Genomic DNA, 27,397 nt, shown 5'->3' with positions numbered 1-27,397 from the left:
CTGACACAGCAGTCGGTGGGGTGCTGGAGCAGCTCATCGAGCGGCGCTGGCAACCCTTGGCTTTCTTCAGCAAGCACCTACGATCACCCCGAACTCAAGTACAGTGCTTTCGACCGGGAGCTGTTGGCACTGTATCTGGCAATCTGGCATTTCAGGTACTTCTTAGAAGGCAGGCTGTTCACCGCATTCACGGACCACAAACATTTGACCTTCATGTTCACGAAGGTGTCCAATCCCTGGTCGGCTTGCCAGCAGCGACATCTGTCCTACATCTCCGAGTACACGACGGACATCCAGCATGTCTCGGGAAAGGACAACGTCGTGGCGGATGCACTCTCCAGACCAGCTGTCCAGGCCCTGTCCCTGGGGGTGGACTATGCAGCACTGGCGGAAGCGCAGCAGGCAGAAGACGAGATGTCCAGCTACAGGACCGCAGTCTCGGGTTTGCAGCTGCAGGACTTTCTCGTAGGCCCAGGTGAGAGGACCCTCCTGTGCGACGTGGCTACCGGCCAACCTCGCCCTATCGTCCCGGCAGCCTGGGTGTGGCGAATATTCGACTCCATACACGGTTTGGCGCACCCATCTATCAGGACAACCGTCCGGCTGGTCTCCAGCAAGTTCGCGTGGCACGGACTTTGCAAGCAGGTCAGTGAATGGGCCAGAACGTGCGCACAGTGCCAAACAGCCAAGGTGCAGCGGCACACTAAAGCCCCGCCGCAGCAGTTTGAACCCTCCCACCGGAGGTTCGACCATATTCATGTGGATATCGTGGGCCCCCTACCAGTGTCCTGAGAAGCGCGGTACCTCCTAACGATGGTAGACCAGTTCACGAGGTGTCCAGAGGCGGTCCCGCTCACTGACACATCTGCAGATTCCTGCGCTTGAGCACTGATCGCAACCTGGGTATCACTCTTCGGGGTACCAGCCCATATTACCTCCGACAGAGACGCCCAGTTCACCTCCAGCCTGTGGTCGGCTGTGGCCAGCCTGTTGGGAACGCAGCTACACTACACTACTGCCCACCACCCACAGTCGAACGGACTGGTGAAACGCTTCCACCGTCACTTGAAGTCGGCTCTCATGGCCCGCCTGAGAGGACCTAACTGGGTGGACGAGCTTCCCTGGGTCCTGCTTGGAATTTGTACAGCACCCAAAGAGGATCTGCATGCCTCGTCGGCCGAGTTGGTGTATGGCACGTCCCTGGCCATACAGGGAGAGTTCATACCAACCCCAAAGGGGCAAGAGGAAGATCCCGCAGCAGTCCTGGACAGGCTACGCGAAAGGCTCGGCAACCTGGCCCCCGTACCAACTTTACTGTACGGACGGACCCCGACCCATGTACCCAAAGACATGCAGAACTGTAAGTTTGTGTTTGTACGAAGGGGCAGACACCGGACACCGCTACAGCAGCTGTACGAGGGGCCATTCAAGGATTCAAGGTGATCAACAACAACGTGGTCCATGTACGTTCTGAACATTGGGGGGAGAGAGGAGGTTTTCACAGTGGATTGACTCAAACCAGCCCATGTGGACTTGGCGCAGCCGGTCGAGGTTCAGGCACCGCGGCGCAGAGGCAGACCTCCCAAACAGAGGCTGATCCAGACTGTGGACATTGGGGGGGGGGGGGGGGGTCTATCGCCGGTTCTGGGGGAGGGGATTATGTTGCGACCCACTTTCTGCGCAAGCGAACCAGCTCACAAATAGCCAGCGCGCAGGGGGAGACTTTGATAATGCACCTCTAACGTCATTTCTGCCCGGAGAGGGCGGGCGCTAGGGAATAAATGCCAACACCACGAAGTTTGAATAAACTAGTCTCGTAACGACTTACCGATTGCGTGTCGTTATTTCAGCGCTGTGAGTAGCACCTCACTACAATGTAAGATTTAAATAAATTCTAAATTCTGCTCAAACCACCCTGTATGGCCCCAACAATCATTCCACATTTCTTGGCTGTCCTTTTGCTTGGTCCGAACAACAACTGAACCTCTTGACTGTGTCTGCATGCTTTAACATACCACATGATGGGTTGATTAGACAATCACATTAATGAAAAGGTGTGCACATGACAGGTTCCAGCTGACAGGAAGGTGACAGTAACTCAAGGTAAGCCTCTGTTAGTCTCAATAGACCATGGATTTGCACCTTGGAATGTTTCCAGGGTGCAAGCCTGGGCAAGGTTTTTTTTTAATGGAAGACCGGCAGTTGCCCCCTCCATGCCACCAATGTTGTCCAAGGGAAGGGCATTAGGACCCAAGCACCAGTGTCGTCACAGAGCAATGTGTGGTTAAGTGCCTTGCTCAAGGACAAGCCTCAGTCAAGAATCGAACTAGCCACCTTCAGATCATTAGACCAACGTCTTAACCACCTGGCCACGTGTACGTCACAACACTGGTGTGCTGTAGAGCATCTCAGAACACACAACACGTCGAACCTCGAAGCGGATGGGCTCCAGCAGCAGAAAACCAGCTCCAAGGGAGATTCAATAGGGGTATAGACAGGGTAAATCCACTGGGCTTCCGTGGGATCACAACTAGGCGTCATGGGTTAAGGGTGAAAGGTGATAAGTTTAAGGGGACCAATGAGAGGGAACTCCTTCACTCAGAGGGGCGTGAGCGCGGAACAAGCTGCCATGCAAACTCGATTTCACCATTCAAGAGACGTTTGGATAGGTACACGGATGGAGGGGCCTGTTAGCCGATGGGACCAGGCAGTTTAAATGGCTCAGCATGAATTAGATGGGCCAAAGGGCCTGCTTCCGTGTTGTAGATGTTTTTTATGACTATGACTCTAAGACCACATATAAAACTTACATACTCAGTGGACGCTTTACCTCCTGTACCTAACTGCCACACTCAAACTGTTACTTCATATTGTGTTTTATAGGATTCCTCTTATACTTATTATATTCCTCATGCTGCGTCAGATCCAGAGTAACAATCATTTTATTCTCCTTTCCACCTGTGTACTGACGAACAACCACAATCTTGAATTTGACATTTCTAATCTGGGGAAAAGACTAACCGTGCACCCCCTATCTATGCCTCTGTGAACTTCTGTCTGCCTGTCTAACAGCCAGATTAAACATCTCTGTTACATCTACTTCCAGGACCATCCCCAGAGGCACATACCAGCCATCCACCACTCTCTGTGTAAAGGATAACTTGCCCCACACACCTCCTTTGAGCTTACCCCATCTCACTTTCAATGTCTGTCCTCTGCTATCTGTTATCTCTACCCTGAACAAACCTCTATCCCGGGGCTTCCCAAACTGGGGTCCACAGACTTAAAGGTGCTGGTCCATGGCCCTGCTTTGCTCTATGCCTCTCGTAACCTTATAATCCTTTGTCAGGTCTCCCCTCGGTCTCCACCGCTCCCGAGCAAACAACCCAAGTTTGTCCAACCTCTCCTTGTCGCTCACAGTCTCTAATCCAGGCAGCATCATGCTGAACCTCTTCTGCCCCCACCCCAAAGCCCCCACCCCTCCTGTAATGGGGCAACCAGAACTGAAAACAATAACCCAGATGTGGCCTGATCGGAGTTTTATAAAGCTGCCACGTCTCTGACTCTTGTATCCACTGGGTCAGGGACTCTGTCCGGGGTCCAACCCATGGATCAGGAACCCTGTCCAGGACCCGTCCCTTGGGTCAGGAACTCTGTCCCGGGGTCCGCCCCACGGGTCAGGACTCTGTCCGGGGTCCGTCCCTTGGGTCAGGGACTCTGTCCGGGGTCCGGCCCATGGATCAGGAACCCTGTCCAGGACCCGTCCCTTGGGTCAGGGGCTCTGTCCAGGACCCCGTCCCACAGGTCAGGAACCCTGTCCGGGGTCCGTCCCACGGGTCAGGGACTCTGTCCGGGGTCCGTCCCAAGGGTCAGAAACCCTGTCCCGGGTCCGTCCCACGGGTCAGGGACCCTGTCCGGGGTCCATCCCTTGGGTCAGGGGCTCTGTCCAGGACCCGTCCCTTGGGTCAGGGGCTCTGTCCCGGGTCCGGCCCATGGATCAGGGGCTCTGTCCAGGACCCGTCCCTTGGGTCAGGGACTCTGTCCGGGGTCCGCCCCACGGGTCAGGAACCCTGTCCCAGGTCCGTCCCACGGGTCAGGGGCTCTGTCCGGGGTTCGTCACACGGGTCAGGGACTCTGTCCCGGGTCCGTCCCTTGGGTCAGGGGCTCTGTCCCGGGTCCGGCCCATGGATCAGGGGCTCTGTCCAGGACCCGTCCCTTGGGTCAGGGACTCTGTCCCGGGTCCGTCCCACGGGTCAGGGGCTCTGTCCGGGGTCCGTCCCACGGGTCAGGGGCTCTGTCCGGGGTCCGTCCCACGGGTCAGGGGCTCTGTCCTGGGTCCGTCCCACGGGTCAGGGACACTGTCCCGGGTCCGTCCCACGGTTCAGGGGCTCTGTCCCGGGTCCGTCCCACGGGTCAGGAACCCTGTCCCAGGTCCGTCCCACGGTTCAGGGGCTCTGTCCCGGGTCCGTCCCACGGGTCAGGGACTCTGTCCGGGGTCCGTCCCACGGGTCAGGGGCTCTGTCCGGGGTCCGTCCCACGGGTCAGGAACCCTGTCCGGGGTCCATCCCTTGGGTCAGGGGCTCTGTCCAGGACCCGTCCCTTGGGTCAAGGGCTCTGTCCCGGGTCCGGCCCATGGATCAGGGGCTCTGTCCAGGACCCGTCCCTTGGGTCAGGGACTCTGTCCGGGGTCCGCCCCACGGGTCAGGAACCCTGTCCCAGGTCCGTCCCACGGGTCAGGGGCTCTGTCCGGGGTCCGTCCCACGGGTCAGGAACCCTGTCCCGGGTCCGTCCCACAGGTCGGGGACTCTGTCCGGGGTCCGTCCCACGGGTCAGGGACTCTGTCCGGGGTCCGTCCCACGGGTCAGGGGCTCTGTCCGGGGTCCTTCCCACGGGTCAGGGACTCTGTCCGGGGTCCGTCCCTCGGGTCAGGGACACTGTCCGTGGTCAGGCCCATGTATCAGGGGCTCTGTCCGGGGTCCGTCCCACGGGTCAGGAACCCTGTCCCGGGTCCGTCCCACGGGTCAGGGACTCTGTCCGGGGTCCGTCCCACGGGTCAGGAACCCTGTCCGGGGTCCGTCCCACGGGTCAGGGACTCTGTCCCGGGTCCGTCCCACGGGTCAGGAACCCTGTCTGGGGTCCGTCCCTTGGGTCAGGGACTCTGTCCGGGGTCCGTCCCACGGGTCAGGGACTCTGTCCCGGGTCCGTCCCACGGGTCAGGGACTCTGTCCGGGGTCCGTCCCACGGGTCAGGGACTCTGTCCCGGGTCCGTCCCACGGGTCAGGAACCCTGTCTGGGGTCCGTCCCTTGGGTCAGGGACTCTGTCCGGGGTCCGTCCCACGGGTCAGGGACTCTGTCCGGGGTCCGTCCCACGGGTCAGGGACTCTGTCCCGGGTCCGTCCCATGGGTCAGGGACTCTGTCCCAGGTTCGTCCCTCGGGTCAGGGGCTCTGTCTGTGGTCTGGCCCACAGATCAAGGGCTCTGTCCAGGGTCCATCCCTTGGGTCAGGGGCTCTGTCCAGGGTCCATCCCGTGGAGCAGTGACTGTCAGTCTGGGGCCGGCCCTTAGGGACAGGGACAGTCTGGGGTCCATCCATAGGGGCACAGACTGTCTGGGGCCCGTCCTTAGCGACAGGGACTGTCTGGGGTCCATCCTTAGGGACAGGGACAGTAAGGGGGGCCCATTCATAGGGATAGGAACTGTCTGGGGCCCGTCCTTAGAGACAAGGACAGTCTGGGGCCCATCCATTTAGACACGGACTGTCTGGGGCCCGTCCTTAGGGACAGGGACTGTCTGGGGCCCGTTCTTAGGGACAGGGACTGTCGATCTAGGGACAGGGATTGTCCAGGCTCTGATTCAAATTCTTATTTTGTTGATTAAGTGATACAGCTGCCCAGGTAGCAAACCTCCACAACCCGATTTAACCCTAACCTAATCGCAGGACAACTTTGGACTCCGGGAGGAAACTGGAGCTTCCGGAAAAAAGCCCACTGTCCCATGCAGAGGACAGACGGACTCCTCACAAAGGACATTGGGATTCAACTTTGAACTCCAACACCCTGAGCTGTAATAAGGTCATGCTACCACAGCAACCGCATTTATTTGTCACAATTAACATACAACACACCAAAGGGTGTGCCGGGGGGCAGCCCCACAAGTGTCACCACAGATTTCAGCAGGCTGAGGCGGTGGGCAGGGGAGGGGGAGTAGGAGGAGGTACTCACGGAGGCGAAGCAGAGGCACTGTTTCCAGCGGCACTTCTGCCGCAATGTGTTGGCGCCGCCGAACTTGGCCTTGTCCTTGCAGAAGTCGCATGTGCCACAGTCGGCTAGGCGGAGACACGCCTCGCACTCCCCACAGCTCCGGTTGTTCCGGCGGTTCCGGCTGCCCTTTGTCTGTGGGTTCGGGAGAGGGGGGGAGACGTCAGCTGGCTGCAGAAGGGGTGTGGGGTGAGGGGAGATGCCAGCAGAAGGGGTGTGGGGTGAGGGGAGATGTCAGCAGAAGGGGTGTGGGGTGAGGGGAGATGTCAGCAGAAGGGGTGTGGGGTGAGGGGAGCTGGCTGCAGAAGGGGTGTGGGGTGAGGGGAGATGCCAGCAGAAGGGGTGTGGGGTGAGGGGAGATGCCAGCAGAAGGGGTGTGGGGTGGGGGGAGCTGGCTGCAGAAGGAGTGTGGGGTGAGGGGAGATGCCAGCAGAAGGGGTGTGGGGTGAGGGGAGCTGGCTGCAGAAGGGGTGTGGGGTGAGGGGAGATGTCAGAAGAAGGGGTGTGGGGTGAGGGGAGATGTCAGCAGAAGGGGTGTGGGGTGAGGGGAGCTGGCTGCAGAAGGGGTGTGGGGTGAGGGGAGATGCCAGCAGAAGGGGTGTGGGGTGAGGGGAGATGCCAGCAGAAGGGGTGTGGGGTGGGGGGAGCTGGCTGCAGAAGGAGTGTGGGGTGAGGGGAGATGCCAGCAGAAGGGGTGTGGGGTGAGGGGAGCTGGCTGCAGAAGGGGTGTGGGGTGAGGGGAGATGTCAGAAGAAGGGGTGTGGGGTGGGGGGAGCTGGCTGCAGAAGGGGTGTGGGGTGGGGGGAGCTGGCTGCAGAAGGGGTGTGGGGTGAGGGGAGATGCCAGCAGAAGGGGTGTGGGGTGAGGGGAGATGCCAGCAGAAGGGGTGTGGGGTGAGGGGAGATGTCAGCAGAAGGGGTGTGGGGTGAGGGGAGATGTCAGCAGAAGGGGTGTGGGGTGAGGGGAGCTGGCTGCAGAAGGGGTGTGGGGTGAGGGGAGATGCCAGCAGAAGGGGTGTGGGGTGAGGGGAGATGCCAGCAGAAGGGGTGTGGGGTGGGGGGAGCTGGCTGCAGAAGGAGTGTGGGGTGAGGGGAGATGCCAGCAGAAGGGGTGTGGGGTGAGGGGAGCTGGCTGCAGAAGGGGTGTGGGGTGAGGGGAGATGTCAGAAGAAGGGGTGTGGGGTGAGGGGAGATGTCAGCAGAAGGGGTGTGGGGTGAGGGGAGCTGGCTGCAGAAGGGGTGTGGGGTGAGGGGAGATGCCAGCAGAAGGGGTGTGGGGTGAGGGGAGATGCCAGCAGAAGGGGTGTGGGGTGGGGGGAGCTGGCTGCAGAAGGAGTGTGGGGTGAGGGGAGATGCCAGCAGAAGGGGTGTGGGGTGAGGGGAGCTGGCTGCAGAAGGGGTGTGGGGTGAGGGGAGATGTCAGAAGAAGGGGTGTGGGGTGGGGGGAGCTGGCTGCAGAAGGGGTGTGGGGTGGGGGGAGCTGGCTGCAGAAGGGGTGTGGGGTGAGGGGAGATGCCAGCAGAAGGGGTGTGGGGTGAGGGGAGATGCCAGCAGAAGGGGTGTGGGGTGAGGGGAGATGTCAGCAGAAGGGGTGTGGGGTGAGGGGAGATGTCAGCAGAAGGGGTGTGGGGTGAGGGGAGCTGGCTGCAGAAGGGGTGTGGGGTGAGGGGAGATGCCAGCAGAAGGGGTGTGGGGTGAGGGGAGATGCCAGCAGAAGGGGTGTGGGGTGGGGGGAGCTGGCTGCAGAAGGAGTGTGGGGTGAGGGGAGATGCCAGCAGAAGGGGTGTGGGGTGAGGGGAGCTGGCTGCAGAAGGGGTGTGGGGTGAGGGGAGATGTCAGAAGAAGGGGTGTGGGGTGAGGGGAGATGTCAGCAGAAGGGGTGTGGGGTGAGGGGAGCTGGCTGCAGAAGGGGTGTGGGGTGAGGGGAGATGCCAGCAGAAGGGGTGTGGGGTGAGGGGAGATGCCAGCAGAAGGGGTGTGGGGTGGGGGGAGCTGGCTGCAGAAGGAGTGTGGGGTGAGGGGAGATGCCAGCAGAAGGGGTGTGGGGTGAGGGGAGCTGGCTGCAGAAGGGGTGTGGGGTGAGGGGAGATGTCAGAAGAAGGGGTGTGGGGTGGGGGGAGCTGGCTGCAGAAGGGGTGTGGGGTGGGGGGAGCTGGCTGCAGAAGGGGTGTGGGGTGAGGGGAGATGCCAGCAGAAGGGGTGTGGGGTGAGGGGAGATGCCAGCAGAAGGGGTGTGGGGTGGGGGGAGCTGGCTGCAGAAGGAGTGTGGGGTGAGGGGAGATGCCAGCAGAAGGGGTGTGGGGTGAGGGGAGCTGGCTGCAGAAGGGGTGTGGGGTGAGGGGAGATGTCAGAAGAAGGGGTGTGGGGTGGGGGGAGCTGGCTGCAGAAGGGGTGTGGGGTGGGGGGAGCTGGCTGCAGAAGGGGTGTGGGGTGAGGGGAGATGCCAGCAGAAGGGGTGTGGGGTGAGGGGAGATGCCAGCAGAAGGGGTGTGGGGTGGGGGGAGCTGGCTGCAGAAGGGTACTCTTTGTCCATGGTAGTTCCGTCTGCCCTTCAGCTGTGGAACTAGGGGGAGAGGTCAGACATCGAGGGGTCAACGTGTAGGTGGCAGGCAGAGGGTGGGGGTAAGATATTTTCTGTCCCTGGAGCCAGAGAGGGAAAGTGGGATGAGATGGGGAAGGGGGAGAGAGGTGAGGAGAGTGGTTTGCAGAAGGGAGGGGGTTCACTCCCAAGCCTCCAGTACCCCAGATACAGACGAGTGTCCGGAGAAGGGATGGGGAAATGGGAAGTGTGGGGAGCCCAGGATTCATCAGTAGGCAGTGTTGGGGGTTGGGGTGGGGCAGAAAATTGAAGTGGGGAGTTGGAAAGAGCCTGAGGAACAGGAAGGAGATCGGGCAGAGATAAGGAGAGTTCAGGGTGAGCGGTGGGGTAATAGGGTGAAAGGGGTGAAGGGAGAACTTGAAGGTGAGGGTAAGGTGAGGAGGAGGGTTGGGGAAGGAGGAGAAAGACGGGATGATAGGGGGTGTAGGGTGGAGGAGAGGGTGGGTGAAAGGATAGGAAGAGGAGAAGGAGGAGGGGAATGGAGGAGAGGAGGAGGGTTAGGGAAGGGAGTAAGAGGAGAGCAGGAGGGGAGGAGTAGGAGAGGGGAGTGAAGAGGAGGAGGATCACAGCTAGTGAGAGGAGAACAGGAAGGAAGGAGGTGGAGGGGAGGGTGAGGGAAGGAGCAATGACGGAGAGCAAGAGGAAGGAAAGGGGAAACTAGGAGGAGGGGGAAGGAAAGGGGAAGCTAGGAGGAGGGGGAAGGAAAGGGGAAGCTAGGAGGAGGGGGAAGTAAAGGGGAAACTAGGAGGAGGGGGAAGGAAAGGGGAAGCTAGGAGGAGGAGGGGGAAGGAAAGGGGAAACTAGGAGGAGGGGGAAGGAAAGGGGAAGCTAGGAGGAGGAGGGGGAAGGAAGGGGGAAACTAGGAGGAGGGGGAAGGAAAGGGGAAACTAGGAGGAGGGGGAAGGAAAGGGGAAACTAGGAGGAGGAGGGGGAAGGAAAGGGGAAACTAGGAGGAGGAGGGGGAAGGAAAGGGGAAACTAGGAGGAGGGGGAAGGAAAGGGGAAACTAGGAGGGGGAAGGAAAGGGGAAGCTAGGAGGAGGAGGGGGAAGGAAAGGGGAAACTAGGAGGAGGGGGAAGGAAAGGGGAAACTAGGAGGAGGGGGGAAGGGGAAACTAGGAGGAGGGGGAAGGAAAGGGGAAGCTAGGTGGAGGAGGGGGAAGGAAAGGGGAAACTAGGTGGAGGGGGAAGGAAAGGGGAAGCTAGGAGGAGGAGGGGGAAGGAAAGGGGAAGCTAGGAGGAGGAGGGGGAAGGAAAGGGGAAACTAGGAGGAGGGGGAAGGAAAGGGGTAACTAGGAGGAGGGGGAAGGAAAGGGGGAACTAGGAGGAGGGGGAAGGAAAGGGGAAGCTAGGGGGAGGGGGAAGGAAAGGGGAAGCTAGGAGGAGGGGAAGGAAAGGGGAAGCTAGGAGGAGGAGGGGGAAGGAAAGGGGAAACTAGGAGGAGGGGGAAGGAAAGGGGAAGCTAAGAGGAGGAGGGGGAAGGAAAGGGGAAACTAGGAGGAGTGGGAAGGAAAGGGGAAGCTAGGAGGAGGAGGGGGAAGGAAAGGGGAAACTAGGAGGAGGAGGGGGAAGGAAAGGGGAAACTAGGAGGAGGGGGAAGGAAAGGGGAAACTAGGAGGAGGGGGAAGGAAAGGGGAAGCTAGGAGGAGGAGGGGGAAGGAAAGGGGAAACTAGGAGGAGGGGGAAGGAAAGGGGGAACTAGGAGGAGGGGGAAGGAAAGGGGAAGCTAGGAGGAGGAGGGGGAAGGAAAGGGGAAACTAGGAGGAGGGGGAAGGAAAGGGGAAACTAGGAGGAGGGGGAAGGAAAGGGGAAACTAGGAGGAGGGGGAAGGAAAGGGGAAGCTAGGAGGAGGAGGGGGAAGGAAAGGGGAAACTAGGAGGAGGGGGAAGGAAAGGGGAAGCTAGGAGGAGGAGGGGGAAGGAAAGGGGAAACTAGGAGGAGGGGGAAGGAAAGGGGAAACTAGGAGGAGGGGGAAGGAAAGGGGAAGCTAGGAGGAGGAGGGGGAAGGAAAGGGGAAACTAGGAGGAGGGGGAAGGAAAGGGGGAACTAGGAGGAGGGGGAAGGAAAGGGGAAGCTAGGAGGAGGGGGAAGGAAAGGGGAAGCTAGGAGGAGGAGGGGGAAGGAAAGGGGAAACTAGGAGGAGGGGGAAGGAAAGGGGAAACTAGGAGGAGGGGGAAGGAAAGGGGAAACTAGGAGGAGGGGGAAGGAAAGGGGAAGCTAGGAGGAGGAGGGGGAAGGAAAGGGGAAACTAGGAGGAGGAGGGGGAAGGAAAGGGGAAACTAGGAGGAGGGGGAAGGAAAGGGGAAGCTAGGAGGAGGAGGGGGAAGGAAAGGGGAAACTAGGAGGAGGGGGAAGGAAAGGGGGAACTAGGAGGAGGGGGAAGGAAAGGGGAAGCTAGGAGGAGGGGGAAGGAAAGGGGAAGCTAGGAGGAGGAGGGGGAAGGAAAGGGGAAACTAGGAGGAGGGGGAAGGAAAGGGGAAGCTAGGAGGAGGAGGGGGAAGGAAAGGGGAAACTAGGAGGAGGGGGAAGGAAAGGGGAAGCTAGGAGGAGGAGGGGGAAGGAAAGGGGAAACTAGGAGGAGGGGGAAGGAAAGGGGAAGCTAGGAGGAGGAGGGGGAAGGAAAGGGGAAACTAGGAGGAGGGGGAAGGAAAGGGGGAACTAGGAGGAGGGGGAAGGAAAAGGGAAGCTAAGAGGAGGGGGAAGGAAAGGGGAAACTAGGAGGGGGAAGGAAAGGGGAAGCTAGGAGGAGGGGGAAGGAAAGGGGAAACTAGGAGGGGGAAGGAAAGGGGAAGCTAGGAGGAGGGGGAAGGAAAGGGGAAGCTAGGAGGAGGGGGAAGGAAAGGGGAAGCTAGGAGGGGGAAGGAAAGGGGAAACTAGGAGGAGGGGGAAGGAAAGGGGAAGCTAGGAGGAGGGGGAAGGAAAGGGGAAGCTAGGAGGAGGGGGAAGGAAAGGGGAAACTAGGAGGAGGAGGAGGAGGAGGGAGGGAGGGTTGTGGAATCTTTCAGGGTTGGCAGAGAGGGAGAAACCAAAGCTTTTTCTTCCCCAAATACAGCCGTCAGAGGAGACGTCAAACCCTCCCCCAGGGACGTGCCCTGCTGGTGGTGGTGGCGGGCAGGCAGAACAAGCGGAAGGTTGCCTGTCACCTTCTACCCTCCTTGCCTGGTAGGGGGTCGGAAGGGAAGGGAGGGGCAGTGTTTTCGTCGGGGGCCGGTTGGGCTGGGACAACACTCCGTGGCCAGCATCACCTACCTGGACTGGCGTGTCTGCCGTCACTGCAGTGGGAGTGTCTGGAGATTCGGGGGCCGGCTCCTCGCTGAGCGGAGGGCAGGGCTTCACCTGTGGGGGAGGGGGGGGGGAGAGAGAGGGAGGGTGGTGAGTACGCCTCAAACTGCCCCTCTCCCCAACCCATCTCACCCCTATCAGCCTCTCCAATCCTATTCCATGCCACCAACCCCGCCATGTTCCCACCAACTCTCCTCAGGTTCCCCTCCTCTCACACACACACACACACACACACACTCTCACTGGGGTGAGGAAAAATGATTAACCCATGTTCATTGGAATGTGAGAGAGAGAACTAAAATGACTGGGGGTAACAGACAGGGTTTTGGGGTTCACACTGGGGTTCCCCATTCTGGGATTTCAGGAATTTGGCTTTCTGGGATTTTGGGGCACATTTGAGGAGGAGTGGGAGGTCTGGAACCCCTGCCACAGTCACATGGGAGCTCACTACACGAGCTGGGATTAGATTGGGTCTCTTTCTCATTCTGGCACTGGCGCGATGGCCTGAATGGCCTCCATTCAACCCCCGGGGATTCTCAAGACTTACCACCGGTTTCTCCTCCTCCACCTCTGGCTCCTTGGGCACTGGGATAATCTTTGCTTTCTTCTGCAGGGGAGAGGACAAGAAACAGCAGTCAGGGGACGTGGTCAGTCCGCGTGCATTGCCAATGCTTGCACCTCCACCCGTCGCAAACAAACGCGCACACACACACAGTTCACACACAGCTGTGGCGCTCTGCCAGGAGACCCCTCCTTTACTCTGTATACCCATGACTGTGTTGCCACCCACAGCTCCAATCTGCTAATTAAACACTACACTGATTGGCCTAATCTCAAATAATAACGAGGCAGCCCACAGAGAGGAAGTCTTCACCCTGACACAGTGGTGTCAAGAAAACAACCTCTCCCTCAATGTCGCAAAAACAAAGGAGCTGGTTGTGGACTACAGGAGGAATGGAGACGGGCTAACCCTATTGACATCAATGGAGCTGGGGCTGAGAGCTTCAAGTTCCTTGGCATAAACATCAAGGAGGATCTCACGTAGTCTGCACATACCGGCTGTGTGGTGAAAAAGGCACAACAGCACCTCTTTCAACTCAAGGTGATTGAGGAAGTTTGGTATGACCCCCAAAGTTCTAAGAAGTTTCTATAGGGGTACAATTGCGAGTGTCCTGACTGGCTGCATCACTGCCCGGTATGGGAACTGTACTTCCCTCAATCGCAGGACTCTGCAGAGAGTGGTGCCAACAGTCCAGCGAATCTGTAGATGTGAACTTCCCAATATTCAGGACATTTACAAAGACAGGTGTGTAAAAAGGGCCCAAAGGATCATTGGGGACCCGAGTCACCCCAACCACAAACTGTTCCAGCTACCATCCGGGAAACGGTACCACAGCATCTTCTACCAGCCCATCTGACTGATTAATTCATACTAATGCAACTGTATTTCTGTTATACTGACTACCCTGTTGTACATAAAATTTATTATAAATTACTATAGTTGCACGTTTAAACATAAATATTTTACTCCTCATGTATTTGAAGGATATAAGTAATAAAGTCAATACAATTCAATGTGCCAGATCTCAATGGTGGCTCTGGATTGTTTAAGAGAATGGATGGATAGGAACAAAGTGAAGGCAGACAGGTGGTTTAATTTGTCTCAGACATGATAGACTAAAAGGCCCGAATCTATTCTATACTGTGCTCTGATCCAGTCCCCGCTCCATCTTCCAAATCCCAATGGGTACAAGCCTTGGCCTCACTCAAAAGACAACCCAGACTGTCTCTGAACCTAACGCCCCCCGTACATGAGGAGACCGACACTGTCCAACGTTCCCAGGACGTGGGCTCGTCAGTGGTCAGTATAACTGAAGCCTGACGAAGGGTCCCAGCCCAAACGTCGACCGTTTATTTCTTTCCACAAATGTGGCTGACCCGCTGAGTTCCTCCAGCACTTTTGTACGTGTTAATCAAAGCTTGAACTTCCTGTTTTTGTACTCAGTAAACGATATCATTGTGTCTGCCTTCCTAGCTCCTAGCTGTATCTATCTGTATACTGGTCTATTTTGAATCATCCACCAGGACAGCCTGACCCCTCCATAGCACTCTCTACCTCGTTATGATCTTCCACCTTCTCATTGCTACCGCCAGTGGGGCCTGAAGACCCACACTCAATATTTCAGCCACAGTAATATTTCTGAACTGTGCTTGAACCCATAGACACTACATCACTGTTTGCTCTTAAGGCCCTGGTTATTTTAAATATATTTCTTACTATGCATTATGGTATATGCAGGGTGGTAGGGTAGAGATATAGAACCTCCATACTAAAGGAGGTGTTATGTGCTCCTTCCCTCCACTAGCTTGCAGGTCACCCTTGGGCACTTGTTTAGCCCCCGATCTGGGTCACGTGAAGCCACGGGCACAAGTGATGGATGGTCGTAGGAGCAGCTGGTGCACATCACGTCCTGGTTATGTGACCACTGATGCCAGGCAGACAATCTCCAAACAGTATTGATAATGACTGGGGCTGCCCGTCTCGTAAAGACGCTGCCCAGAAGAAGGCAATGGCAAACTACTTCTATAGAAAAATCTGCCAAGAGCAATCATGGTCATGGGACCATGATTGCCCATGTCAGACGACACAGCATGTAATGATGATGACAGTACCGTGCAAAGAGTCTTAGGCACATATGTATAGCTGGGGTGACTAAGGCCTTTGCACAGGACTGTATTTGTAAACATGGAGCGGAGAGCGAGTTTGTAAATCTGGGAGGGAGCAAGGATGTCAGGAATGGTGAGAGCAGAACACCATGGGAGGGTTGTGGGACAGGCATGAGCAGGGGTGTATCTACGGAAAAAAGTACCTATGACAAGCACTGAAATTGCGCCCCTGTCCAAACATCTGACACCCATCTTTTAGATAACTTTACCATAATATCAGCTCAAAAATACAAGTCAAGCTCGTTAATCTTTTAACTAACAAATTATGGCACTACATGAAAATTATAACTGTACATTCCTTGCTTTTACTGATGTAAATTGGTCTATGATGTGATCAGTCAGTGTTTTCAGTTTTTTCTCTTTCTACACTCAGCAGAGCAAGATCACAGAGTCTGCCTTGACCCATGGAGGCTCTCAAATATGAAAGTATTAGTTTTAACTTGCTGAATGATCTCTCACAGCTGCCGATGGAAACTGCGATGGTTAGCATTATCTGAAAAGCAATACGAAGATTGGGGAAGATGCTCTCATCTCTGTACTGAACAATAAATTCAAGAAGCTCTTCAAGTCTTGATATTTTCATGTTGACCTGCCTTGATAGCAACATTCTGCAAACCAGAATCTCTTCATACAGCTGCTGCCCATCAACATCAGAGCTGTACAATTCAGCTAAATTTTCGCATTTCTTCTTCAGGTGGTTACAGTCAGCGCCGTAACACAGTCCCTCGACGTCCAGAAGGAACCCAAACTCAGCGAGAGAGTCGTGCAAACGAGCGAACCTTTCATCCATTTCTCTACGAAGATGGTCAAGTGTTCCCTTCATGACTCTTTACATGTTAATGCAGCGTCTCTCGGGTTCTCATCAGCCATTCGTTTCTTTCGTCTCTCAACTTCAATATTTCATTCTTGGCAGAGACCGACTCCTTCTTTGAGTGACTCACTGACCAACATTTCTCTTTCATTATAAAAATGATCTCAGAGGACTTTCAAATCCAGGGCAGCAGTGTGGAAGTACTTTGTTCCAAAATCCTAGCAAAAACCAGAAAATCGGAACTCAACGTGCATCACTTCTTTTTCACTGGTCTCGTTTTCATTGTCTATCACGTCCTGGAGAACTTGAATCATCCCTTCAAGGTACTTGTTGACAGGCTTCACTGCTTCTGTCCTTGCACTCCACCTGGTTTTGAACTCTGATTTAACAACCACAGGTTTTTGAGTTTTTCTCAGTGCTGTGTTGAACGAGAGAAAAACACGTTTGATGGTTCCAAAAAACGTCACCATCATTTTATCCTGCTTGGCTGCATGTACACCCACCAAGTCGAGTGAGTGATTATCACAATTCACAAACTCTGCCAGGTTGTTCTTCTCACTTATTCATTGATGAACACTACTTCTGTGTCCAGCCATTACAGCAGCGTTGTCATAGCACTGTGGCTGACAATCTTGTAGCTCCATTTCGTCCTTCACTAGAAGTTTCAAGATGTCTTCAACCAAGCTCTCAGCATCCTTCTGGCTTATCTGTATAAAACCAAGGAAGGACTCTAATAGACTGTTTTCCTCTCAAAATAAACTTCCACACACCTCACTACTTCTGACATCTGCTCACGGTGTGCTTGATCAGGAGTCAAGTTGAACATGAGGCCATACTACTTGGCTTTACGAATGTTTCTCAGTAAACTCTGGTGAACAATGGATGCCATCATGTGGATGAATTCGTTCTGGACACCTGGTGAAAGATAACACGTGGATCCAGGATGACTTTCCAAATGAGTGAGGTGGTCTTTTATGACAGTATCAAAGATGGCCAGTAGTCTCAGTAAGCCAAGGAAGTATCCCACATTGGAGTCATCGTCTAGCTGAAGTGACTCCCTGTGTCCTCACAAACCCAGGTTCTGAGTCACAATGAGTTTTATGCAGTGAAGAATTTTCGACAAGATATCATGCCACTTCTGCTTTTCCTTCTCAATCTGTGACTGAAATACCGCGTCAATAACTGTTTCCAGCTAAATTTCTTTCCATTTCTTTCCGCTGTGTGAAGCATTCCCGATGATTCTTGGCATTTTCATGAACACTAATCCTTTCAGGTGCTTTCCACTGGTTGAATCCACTTTCCTGCTCCAATGAGGATTGACGGTCTGACCGGGAATAGAGAAGACAACAGATACAAAATGCAGACTTTTTAGAAGGGGAATAGACCAGCCATGAGTGAGTCACTTCCTCACCACGACCATTTCCCAATTTCCTCTTGAACCAAGTTTTGTTCATTGAGTGGTCATTTGTTGATAGGAAAGGCCCCTCACTGTTCTGGAAATACTTCGAACCCAACTTTATTATTTCTGTTCTCAATGCGTTAGGCAGAATTGCTTTTCCAGTATCCTTGTCAAACTTCAGAAGTCCAATGTCATGCTGTTCAATCACCTCTGGTACGACAGTTCGAGGCTCTTTGACACCATCCAGTTCATTAGGTTCAGTGTCGTCAGGTTCAATCTCGTCAATAAACCCAACACCATTGTCTTCCCCTCCTGTCACGTCCACGTTCTCTGTGGCAGCCTCACTCTTAATCTTGTCATACTCGGATTTATCTGACTTGACTTCCTCTTTGGCGTGTGACACATTTGTACTTGATCCAACTTTGGATTCTAACTAACTTGTAGCAGGTGCAGGCGACTCCATGGAACGTGACGAACTACTTGTTCCGGGCTTTTCAAAGAAGTGCATGAAGAACTTGCTCGACTTCTTGGCTTCCCCCGCCTCCAACTTTCTTCTCAACCGTCCTTCATCTCCACTTTCCTTCTTCGTGAATAAACGTTCCATGGTCTTCTCACACAAAGCTCTGAAATAAGGCCATCCTAGTGCTTCTCACCCATGATAGTCAAAGACAGATCACATATCTGAAGAAAATTCTGTTTTCACTATCTGAGGATGGCTTGTCTGACTTTAACAGAAACTGCTCAGCGGCGCCCATACCTTAGATACGCCACTGGGCGTGGGTGCAGACACACCCAGCCTTGCGACACCAAGCAGGATCATTTGATTCCCAATAACTGGTTCATTGATCAATACAGAAATACTCTGGCAATTCCCTCTCCCTTCCCCCTTTTCCAAACCATGATTCCCCTCTCCCTGCCCACTTCCCACTCTCAGTCCATAATAGAGACACATTTCAGAACCAGGTTTATTATCGCTCACATGTCATAAAAACTTTTGTTTCTGGGGCAGCAACAGAATGTTGACATAAAATTACTACAGTACTATGCAAAAGTCCTATGTACAGCAAGGGTGCCTGAGGCTTTTGCAGAATACTGCATTATACAATGCAATGTACTGTTGCCAAAACACAACAAAATTCTCCATGTCAGTGATGAATAAACCAGATTCTGATTTAGATATTGTCTGCCTGCACTGCACTTCCTCTGTAGCTGTTACGCTTTATTCTGTAGTCTGTTATTATTTACCTCAATGCACTAATGATATGATCTACAAAGTATATGAACAGTATGCAAAACAAGGTTTTCACTGTATCCTGGTACGTGAGACAATAAACCAAATCCAATTGTAAACTAAGCTGGGGAATTTGTCGTCAAAGGTGACTGTGAAGGCCCAGTCAGTGGGAGTACTTAAGGTGGAGGTCGATAGGTCCTTGATTCATCAGGGCATGCAAGGTTCTAGGAATTGGGGCTGAGAGGGAAATGGATGAAATGACAGAGCAGACTTGATGAGCCAAATGGCTTAAGTCTGCTCCTATATCTTATAGTCTTACAATCAAAGCCCCCTCACACCTGAACATTCTTCCCTCCTCTCCTCAGGCAGAAGATACAAAAGCCTGAAAGCACGTCCCACCAGGCTCAAAGCCAGCTTCCATCCTGCTCTAAATGGTTCCCTAGTACAATATGTTGGACTCTTGACCTCACAATCTACCTTGTTACATTGCACTTTATTATTTTACCTTGTTCTATCTCAATGCACTGTGGAATGATCTGATCTTGGATGGTGGAGAATATTGGTAGCCCAGGTTTATTATTTTACCTTGTTCTATCTCAATGCACTGTGGAATGATCTGATCTAGGATGGTGGAGAATATTGGTAGCCCAGGTTTATTATTTTACCTTGTTCTATCTCAATGCACTGTGGAAAGATCTGATCTAGGATGGTGGAGAATATTGGTAGCTCAGGTTGAGGCATCTGATGTTTCTTTTCTCTTAGAGGTGCATCTATTTCAACATGTTGTTTTTGGAACAACATATCAGAAGAGAACCATGCTGCTAAAAATTCTCAGCTCACCTGTGCCAGAACCTCCAGGGTGTCCCAGTTAAAGCGCCAAAGAAATGTGAGCCAATTGAATTCAAAGGGCGACTGAAGGGGTAGCCAATGAGACCGAGTCAAATGAACGGGGGAGGGGAGGGTATATAAATGCAAGTACTTCCAGAGAGAAACACACACAACTGTGCACTAAGGATGTCACCCCGACTGGCGATGATACGTTTGCGAGCTAATCGCCAAGCTCAGCGAACACTGCAACATCAAATGATCTACGTATGAGCCCACTGCAAGCTTTTCACTGTGCGTCACAGACAAAAGAGTTTCTGCAGATGCTAGAAATCCACAGCAACACACACAAAAAGCTGGAGGACCTCAGCAGGTCAGGCAGCATCTATGGAGAAGAATACACAGTTCATAGTTTGGACTCATAACGACAAAGGGTCTTTGGCCTGAAAATTAACTGTCTATCCTCCTCCACAGATACTGCCTGGTAGATCACACAACATTACTGAATAGCACAGGCCCTTCAGCCCAGGATGTTGTGCTAACCTCTTAGCCCACTCTAAGATCAATCTAATCCTTCCTCCTACATAGCCTTCAATTTTTCTTCCATTCCACGTGCCTATCTAAGAGTTTAGTAAATGCCCCCAATATATCTGCCTCTGCAACCACGGGCAACACGTTCCATGCACTCACCACTCTCTGTGTAAAAAATCCTACCTCTGACAGACCCCCCCCCCCTCAAAATACTTTCCTCCAATCACACTTCCACCCAGGGAAAAGTCTCTGGCTGTCCACTCGATCTCTGCCTCTTATCTTGTAAATATCTATCAAGTCACCTCACACGCTCCTTCATGCCAGAGAGAAAAGCCCTAGCTCGTTTAGCCTGCCTTCAAAAGTTAATAAGACTTACTGTGTCATATGCCATTCCTCGGCTGATCGAGATCCCTGTCCCTTGTGAATTTTAATGACTTTCACAATTTAGACCATAAGATATAGGAGCAAAATGAGACCATTTGGCCCATCTGCCATTTCATCATGGCTGATCCATTTTCCATCTCAGCCCCAGTCTCCTGCTTTCTCCCCATATCCCTTCATGCCCTGACCAATCATGAATCTATTAACCTCTGTCTTAAATATACGTGGGGTTTTGGCCTCCACAGATACCTCTGGCAACAAATTCCACAGATCAATCACCCTCTGGATCCTCATCTCCTCCTCCTCCTCCTCCTCAAATTTCACCTCACCTACATTCTAAAAGGACACCCCTCTATTCTGAGGCTGTGTCCTCAGGTCCTGGACTCTCCCCACCACAGGAAACATCCTCTCCACATCCACTCTATCGAGACCTTTCAACATTTGACAGGTTTCAAAGAGGTCAGCCCTCATTCTTCTGAATTCCAGTGACGGCAGGCCCAGAGCCAAACACTCTTCATACGAAAAGCCGTTCAAACCTGGAATTGTTTTTATGAACCTCCTTTGAACCCTCTCCAGTGTCGGCACATCCTTTCCAAGATAAGGGCCCTAAACGGCTGATGATTCTGTAAGTGAGGCCTCACTAGTGCTTTATAAGGCTTCCACGTTAGTCATTCGCCCTTGGCTTGGGGTGAGTCAAGACTAGGTGGAATCTTGCCACCGAATGCCCACTCTTGCTCTGCCGAGCACCTCCAATGCTTTGTGTGTGTGGCTGTTTCACTGTACAAATGACAACACTAATAATAACTTATTTATAGAGCACTTTTGAAACAGATGATGTAGCTCAAAGTGCTTCACAATGGGATAAAGTGCAAAACTTGGAAGAGTAATGCTGCCAGAGCCCTGGGTCTTGGGAAGGTTTAGTTGATGCTGTTTTTGCATTGTACTCTGTAGTTCCCGTTACGAATGTTTCTGGTTTCAGGTCGTTCCTTTCTTTGTTGCTAGTTTTTGCAATTTCAATCGGGACAGCTTGCAGGTAGTGTACAACGGAGAGCTAGATCGAACTGCACTAAATATACCTGGAATCTGACTTCGCAGCTTGCTGCTTTATATTCTGTGTGCCATTTGCACGACTTGTTTTTTTGCGCGTGGGGGGGGGGTGGTTGATATTTTTCTTTCAAGGGGTTCCATGGTTTTCTTTGTTTCATGGCTGTCTGTGGGAAGAGGAATCTCAGGGTTGTATACTTCGTACGTACTTTAATAATGAATGTACTTTGAATCTTTGAAAATGATGTTGGTGAAAAGCAAGGTTGAATAAATAGGTCTCGAGCTGGTATCCTGACTCTGCATCTTTTATAGTTTTAGGTATTGAGTTCTACGGTTTAGGAGCGTAGTTAAAATAAAAGCTGACCTGCCAGTTTTCTTTTGAGGGAGTTTGTTTAAATTTAAGAGACCGACAGAGCAAGACCTGAGACCTCGAGCAGGATCAGAAGACAGTTACATGTGGGCAGAGGAGTGGAAGATTTGCCCTCCCAGAGCTGCGAAGAGGCAGTACATCGGTGAGGCCCGTCGCAAATTGGGGGACCGCTTCGTCAAGCATCACCGCTCCAACCACAAGCGGAGCTCCCTGGCCAAACATTTTAATCCCAGTCACCGTTCTCGTCCTGGCATGTCAGTCCATGAGCTCAAACTGGAGGAGCAACACTGATATGCTGTCTGAGTGATGGCATGAATATCAATCCCTCCTTCCGCTAAAAAAACACCCCCCCCCTTCACCTGCCTACCACTTTCAACTAGGTCCACTCTCCTCTCCATCCCCTCCTCCCCCCAACATTCCTATTCTGGCGCCTTCCTCTTCCTTCGCACTCCTGACCAAGAGTCACAATCTGAAACGTCGACTGTTCATTCTTTTCTGTAGATGCAGCCTGACCTGCTGAGTTTCTCCTACATTTTGTGTGTGTTACAAGGGACTGTACAAATTCAAGGGCAGGATATTTAACAGTGCTGATCTTGGGGTTGTGGTCCACAGAAAGAGGATGAATGGGTTAGTGAAGAAGTGCTTGCTTTTATTAATTGAGGCACTGAGCTCGAGAGTCAAGATGGTTTTGAAAATATGTCACTAACTTTGCAAAGAGTGCAGAGGAGATATACGAGGATGTGGCCAGGACTCAAGGGACTAAGTTACAGGGAAAGGTTGGCCTGACCGGAACGCAGGAGACTGAGGTATGACCTTACAGAGGTGTATTAAATCATGAGGGGCATAGAATGTACAGTCCTTTCCTCCTAGAGTTAGGGAATGAAGAACTAGAAGGCATACGTTTAAGAGGTACCTGAGACCTCGAGCAGAATTATAAAGCAAAACCAATTCCAATTCAATTTAAATCATGCTTCTTTCTCCACATTGCTGGCAGGAGATCGGGGCCGAGAGGAAAATTGGATCAGCCATGATGAAATGGCAGAGCAGACTCGATGGGCCGAATGGCCTAATTCTGCTCCTGCACCTTATGACCAGAAATAAACCATTTTGAATTTCTCCATGACTTTCACCATTCATCAGAACCTTCGCCCGCACACTTAACCTATCTGTATCCTCTATGCAGCCACTTTATGTTGCCTTCCCAACTATCTAGCCAATGTTGTCAATGAGTAATTTCTATCCCAAGTGAATTTCCCTCCAGTCTTTGCAGATCATTGGAGAACTAGGTGGCTTAAATTTGCCAATGACACCACTGCCATTGGCAGATTCTCAAGACGGCAACGAGGAGGCGTACGGAAGTGAGAGACTGGCTGGTTGAGCAGCACATCAACATCGCCCTCTAGGTCAGTAAGGCCAAAGAATTGATTGTGGGCTTCAGAAAGGGGAAACTGAGAGAACACACACCAGTCCTCACTGTGGTGGAAAGCGTCAGCAACTTTTAACTCCCCGGGTGTCAGCCTCTCAGAGGAACTATTCTGAGCACAACATGTTGATGCAAACGAGGGCGGCACAGCAGTGGCTTCACTTCACTACGCGTTTGAGGAGATGGGTCTGTCGTCAATAGTTCCTGCCAATTGCTACAGCTGTACCGTGGAGAGCATTCTGACTGGCTGCATCACCGTCTGGAACAGAGGCAGCTCGTCCCAGATTCTCCCGTCACCCTCACAGAGAGCAGCAGGGGCGGGGGCAGAGAGAGAGGGAGTGTGAGGGAGAAATGGCAGGACAAAGGGAAGGGGGAGAGAGGGGGAGGGGAAAAGGAGACGGAGAGGGTGGGGAAGGGGAGGGAGATGGAGTGAGGAAGGAAAGGGGGGAGGGGAAGGGAGGGGGAGGGGGAAGGGAGGAGAGAGGAGGGAGAAAAAGTGATGGTGAGGGAGAGAGAGAGTGTGACAGATATGGAGGGAAAGAAAGAGAGAGCAGGAGGGGAGGAGAGGGGGAGAGACTAGTCTCCTGCCCTGCTACGCTTCAAGTCTGACTCTTGCAGGAGTTCCCAGACGACGAGGAACTGTTCTGCCATCCAGTTTCTGCCAGCCCCCAGAGCAATCCGCTTGCCCCACAGATTTTACCCGCAACCTGTTCTCCCTGCATTCCTCACCCACACACGGGGTGGGGAACGGATAACCCACCAGCCCCGCATGTCACCGGTGGAACTGGTGGAAGCTCACGGGGTCACAGTGAGAGCGTGGAGACTTTACCACACGCGTGCACACACACACTCTCACACTGCGACAGAGATCGGGATCTCCACTGGCCGTGTGGGTGGTTGGTGATCGAGGGAGGGGGAAGGAAGCGTTGGAGCTGGCAGCTGAATACGCCAGGGTCAAGGTCACAGTCAGGTGCGGGGAGGGAGACAGAGGCGCCTCTGGCTGCTCCGACACATCTGCATGTTCTGGCCCAGGTGCCAGCCACTCACTTTGCACTTTGGGCCGCTGCCAGGAACACCCACAAAAGCAGGGACACACCCAACACAGGAACAACACACATGCTGCATTCATACGTCGGCAAGAAGCCGAGTGGGAGGCTTGTCCTCACCAAAATCTTCTCTGCTTGCTGGTGAGATTGTATCTTTCTCTGCAAAATAAGCAGATAAGGAGGAAGCCAGTTAACATGTGGTTCGCAATCTCCAAACTCAGTGACGTTACTCTAGATAAGGCCAACGTTCTCCTGTCACAAGAGCAAGCTTTGTATCACACAGGGTGACTGTCAACAATATCAGACCGTCCCGTCACACAGAATGAAGCTCCCTCCACACCGTTCCATCACACACTCCCGGGGTCAGACACAGAGTGAAGCTCCCTCCACACCGTCCCATCACACACTCCCGGGGTCAGACACGGAGTGAAGCTCCCTCCACACCGTCCCATCACATACTCCTGGAGTCAGACACAGAGTGAAGCTCCCTCCACACCGTTCCATCACACACTCCCGGGGTCAGACACAGAGTGAAACTCCCTCCACACCGTCCCATCACACACTCCCGGGGTCAGACACAGAGTGAAGCTCCCTCCACACCGTCCCATCACACACTCCTGGAGTCAGACACAGAGTGAATCTCCCTCCACACCGTCCCATCACACACTCCCGGGGTCAGACACAGAGTGAAACTCCCTCCACACCGTCCCATCACACACTCCCGGGGTCAGACACAGGGTGAAGCTCCCTCCACACAGTCCCATCACACACTCCCGGGGTCAGACACAGGGTGAAGCTCCCTCCACACAGTCCCATCACACACTCCCGGGGCCAGACACAGGGTGAAGCTCCCTCCACACCGTCCCATCACACACTCCCGGGGTCAGACACAGAGTGAATCTCCCTCCACACCGTCCCATCACACACTCCCGTGGTCAGACACAGAGTGAATCTCCCTCCACACCGTCCCATCACACACTCCCGGGGTCAGACACAGAGTGAAGCTCCCTCCACACCGTTCCATCACACACTCCCGGGGTCAGACACAGAGTGAAGCTCCCTCCACACCGTCCCATCACACACTCCCGGGGTCAGACACACAGTGAAGCTCCCTCCACACCGTCCCATCACACACTCCCGGGGTCAGACACAGAGTGAAGCTCCCTCCACACCGTCTCATCACACACTCCCGGGGTCAGACACAGAGTGAAGCTCCCTCCACACCGTCCCGTCACACACTCCCGGGGTCAGACACAGAGTGAAACTCCCTCCACACCGTCCCATCACACACTCCTGGGGTCAGACACAGAGTGAAGCTCCCTCCACACCGTCCCATCACACACTCCCGGGGTCAGACACAGAGTGAAGCTCCCTCCACACCGTCCCATCACACACTCCCGGGGTCAGGCACAGAGTGAAGCTCCCTCCACACCGTCCCATCACACACTCCCGTGGTCAGACACAGAGTGAATCTCCCTCCACACCGTCCCATCACACACTCCCGGGGTCAGACACAGAGTGAAACTCCCTCCACACCGTCCCATCACACACTCCCGGGGTCAGACACAGAGTGAAGCTCCCTCCACACCGTCCCATCACACACTCCTGGAGTCAGACACAGAGTGAATCTCCCTCCACACCGTCCCATCACACACTCCCGGGTTCAGACACAGAGTGAAACTCCCTCCACACCGTCCCATCACACACTCCCGGGGTCAGACACAGGGTGAAGCTCCCTCCACACAGTCCCATCACACACTCCCGGGGTCAGACACAGGGTGAAGCTCCCTCCACACCGTCCCATCACACACTCCCGGGGTCAGACACAGGGTGAAGCTCCCTCCACACAGTCCCATCACACACTCCCGGGGCCAGACACAGGGTGAAGCTCCCTCCACACCGTCCCATCACACACTTCCGGGGTCAGACACAGAGTGAATCTCCCTCCACACCGTTCCATCACACACTCCCGTGGTCAGACACAGAGTGAATCTCCCTCCACACCGTCCCATCACACACTCCCGGGGTCAGACACAGAGTGAAACTCCCTCCACACCGTCCCATCACACACTCCCGGGGTCAGACACAGAGTGAAGCTCCCTCCACACCGTCCCATCACACACTCCTGGAGTCAGACACAGAGTGAATCTCCCTCCACACCGTCCCATCACACACTCCCGGGGTCAGACACAGAGTGAAACTCCCTCCACACCGTCCCATCACACACTCCCGGGGTCAGACACAGGGTGAAGCTCCCTCCACACAGTCCCATCACACACTCCCGGGGTCAGACACAGGGTGAAGCTCCCTCCACACCGTCCCATCACACACTCCCGGGGTCAGACACAGGGTGAAGCTCCCTCCACACAGTCCCATCACACACTCCCGGGGCCAGACACAGGGTGAAGCTCCCTCCATACCGTCCCATCACACACTCCCGGGGTCAGACACAGGGTGAAGCTCCCTCCGCACCGTCCCATCACACACTCCCGGGGTCAGACACAGAGTGAAACTCCCTCCACACCGTCCCATCACACACTCCCGGGGTCAGACACAGGGTGAAGCTCCCTCCACACCATCCCATCACACACTCCCGGGGTCAGACACAGAGTGAAGCTCCCTCCACACCGTCCCATCACACACTCCCGGGGTCAGACACAGAGTGAAGCTCCCTCCACACCGTCCCATCACAAACTCCCGGGGTCAGACACAGAGTGAAGCTCCCTCCACACCGTCCCATCACACACTCCCGGGGTCAGACACAGAGTGAAGCTCCCTCCGCACCGTCCCATCACACACTCCCGGGGTCAGACACACAGTGAAGCTCCATCCCATCTTTGTGAGACACCTGTGGAGTTTGGGCACTGAGGGTGGTACTTGCCGTTGGAGCTTTGCACGGGACACCATCCTTGTCTTCAGATGTGACGTGTGCTGGCTCTGACCTTTGTACCGCCGCCCGTTTTGTCGCCTGGAGGTGGGACTTCACCTTTTTCTATGAATGGAATGGATTTCAATTAGCGGGTGGAGGTTGCAGTAACGCCCACCGTGCTTGGACAGAACAGGACGTAACACACACTGGTGCTGTGTGACGTACAGCTCTCGTCGCCCCCTCTCATGGTGCAGCGCTCCCCCCCACCACTCCTCCCACAGTTGGGTGCTCCCTGCTCACAGCCCCTCCTACAGTAGAGTGCTCCTCCCTCCCTCACTGTCTCCTCCCCCAGCGCAGCATTGCCCCCACTGCCCTCCTGCAGTGCAGTGCTCTCTCACCACCTTGCCAGCAGTACAACAGTCCCTCATCACCTACCACCCCCCCCAGTGCATCTCTCCCTTGTCACTGCCCGCTTGCCTCTCCTGCAGTGCAAAGCTCTCTCTTCATCACCCTCCCCGCAGACGGCGGGCGCTCTCTCCTTGCTGCCCCTCCCGCAGCACTTCCTCCTCACCACCCCTCTTTCTTTTATACAGAGTTATAGAAGT

The 27,397-nt window shown here is 54.2% G+C and overlaps 1 protein-coding gene across 14 annotated transcripts in view; it reads right to left on the bottom strand.

Annotated features, from left to right (window-relative positions):
* LOC132385484 (methyl-CpG-binding domain protein 1-like) overlaps nucleotides 1-27,397 on the bottom strand; it is a 237,946-nt gene that overhangs the window by 33,415 nt on the left and 177,134 nt on the right. For all 14 annotated transcript variants that reach the window (XM_059957579.1, XM_059957588.1, XM_059957582.1 and 11 more), the window contains 5 exons: nucleotides 26,805-26,915; nucleotides 24,044-24,082; nucleotides 12,683-12,742; nucleotides 12,103-12,189; nucleotides 6,222-6,392 (listed from right to left, as the gene is read on the bottom strand). In XM_059957579.1, the coding sequence (XP_059813562.1) occupies nucleotides 6,222-6,392; nucleotides 12,103-12,189; nucleotides 12,683-12,742; nucleotides 24,044-24,082; nucleotides 26,805-26,915 (468 nt within the window). The remainder of the gene's footprint in view (nucleotides 1-6,221; nucleotides 6,393-12,102; nucleotides 12,190-12,682; nucleotides 12,743-24,043; nucleotides 24,083-26,804; nucleotides 26,916-27,397) is intronic.

Source organism: Hypanus sabinus, assembly GCF_030144855.1.
Source record: "Hypanus sabinus isolate sHypSab1 chromosome 24 unlocalized genomic scaffold, sHypSab1.hap1 SUPER_24_unloc_20, whole genome shotgun sequence".
Taxonomy (NCBI): Eukaryota; Metazoa; Chordata; class Chondrichthyes; order Myliobatiformes; family Dasyatidae; genus Hypanus; species Hypanus sabinus.
Note: the sequence above shows the minus strand (reverse complement) of the source record. Positions and strands in the feature narration are given on the sequence as shown.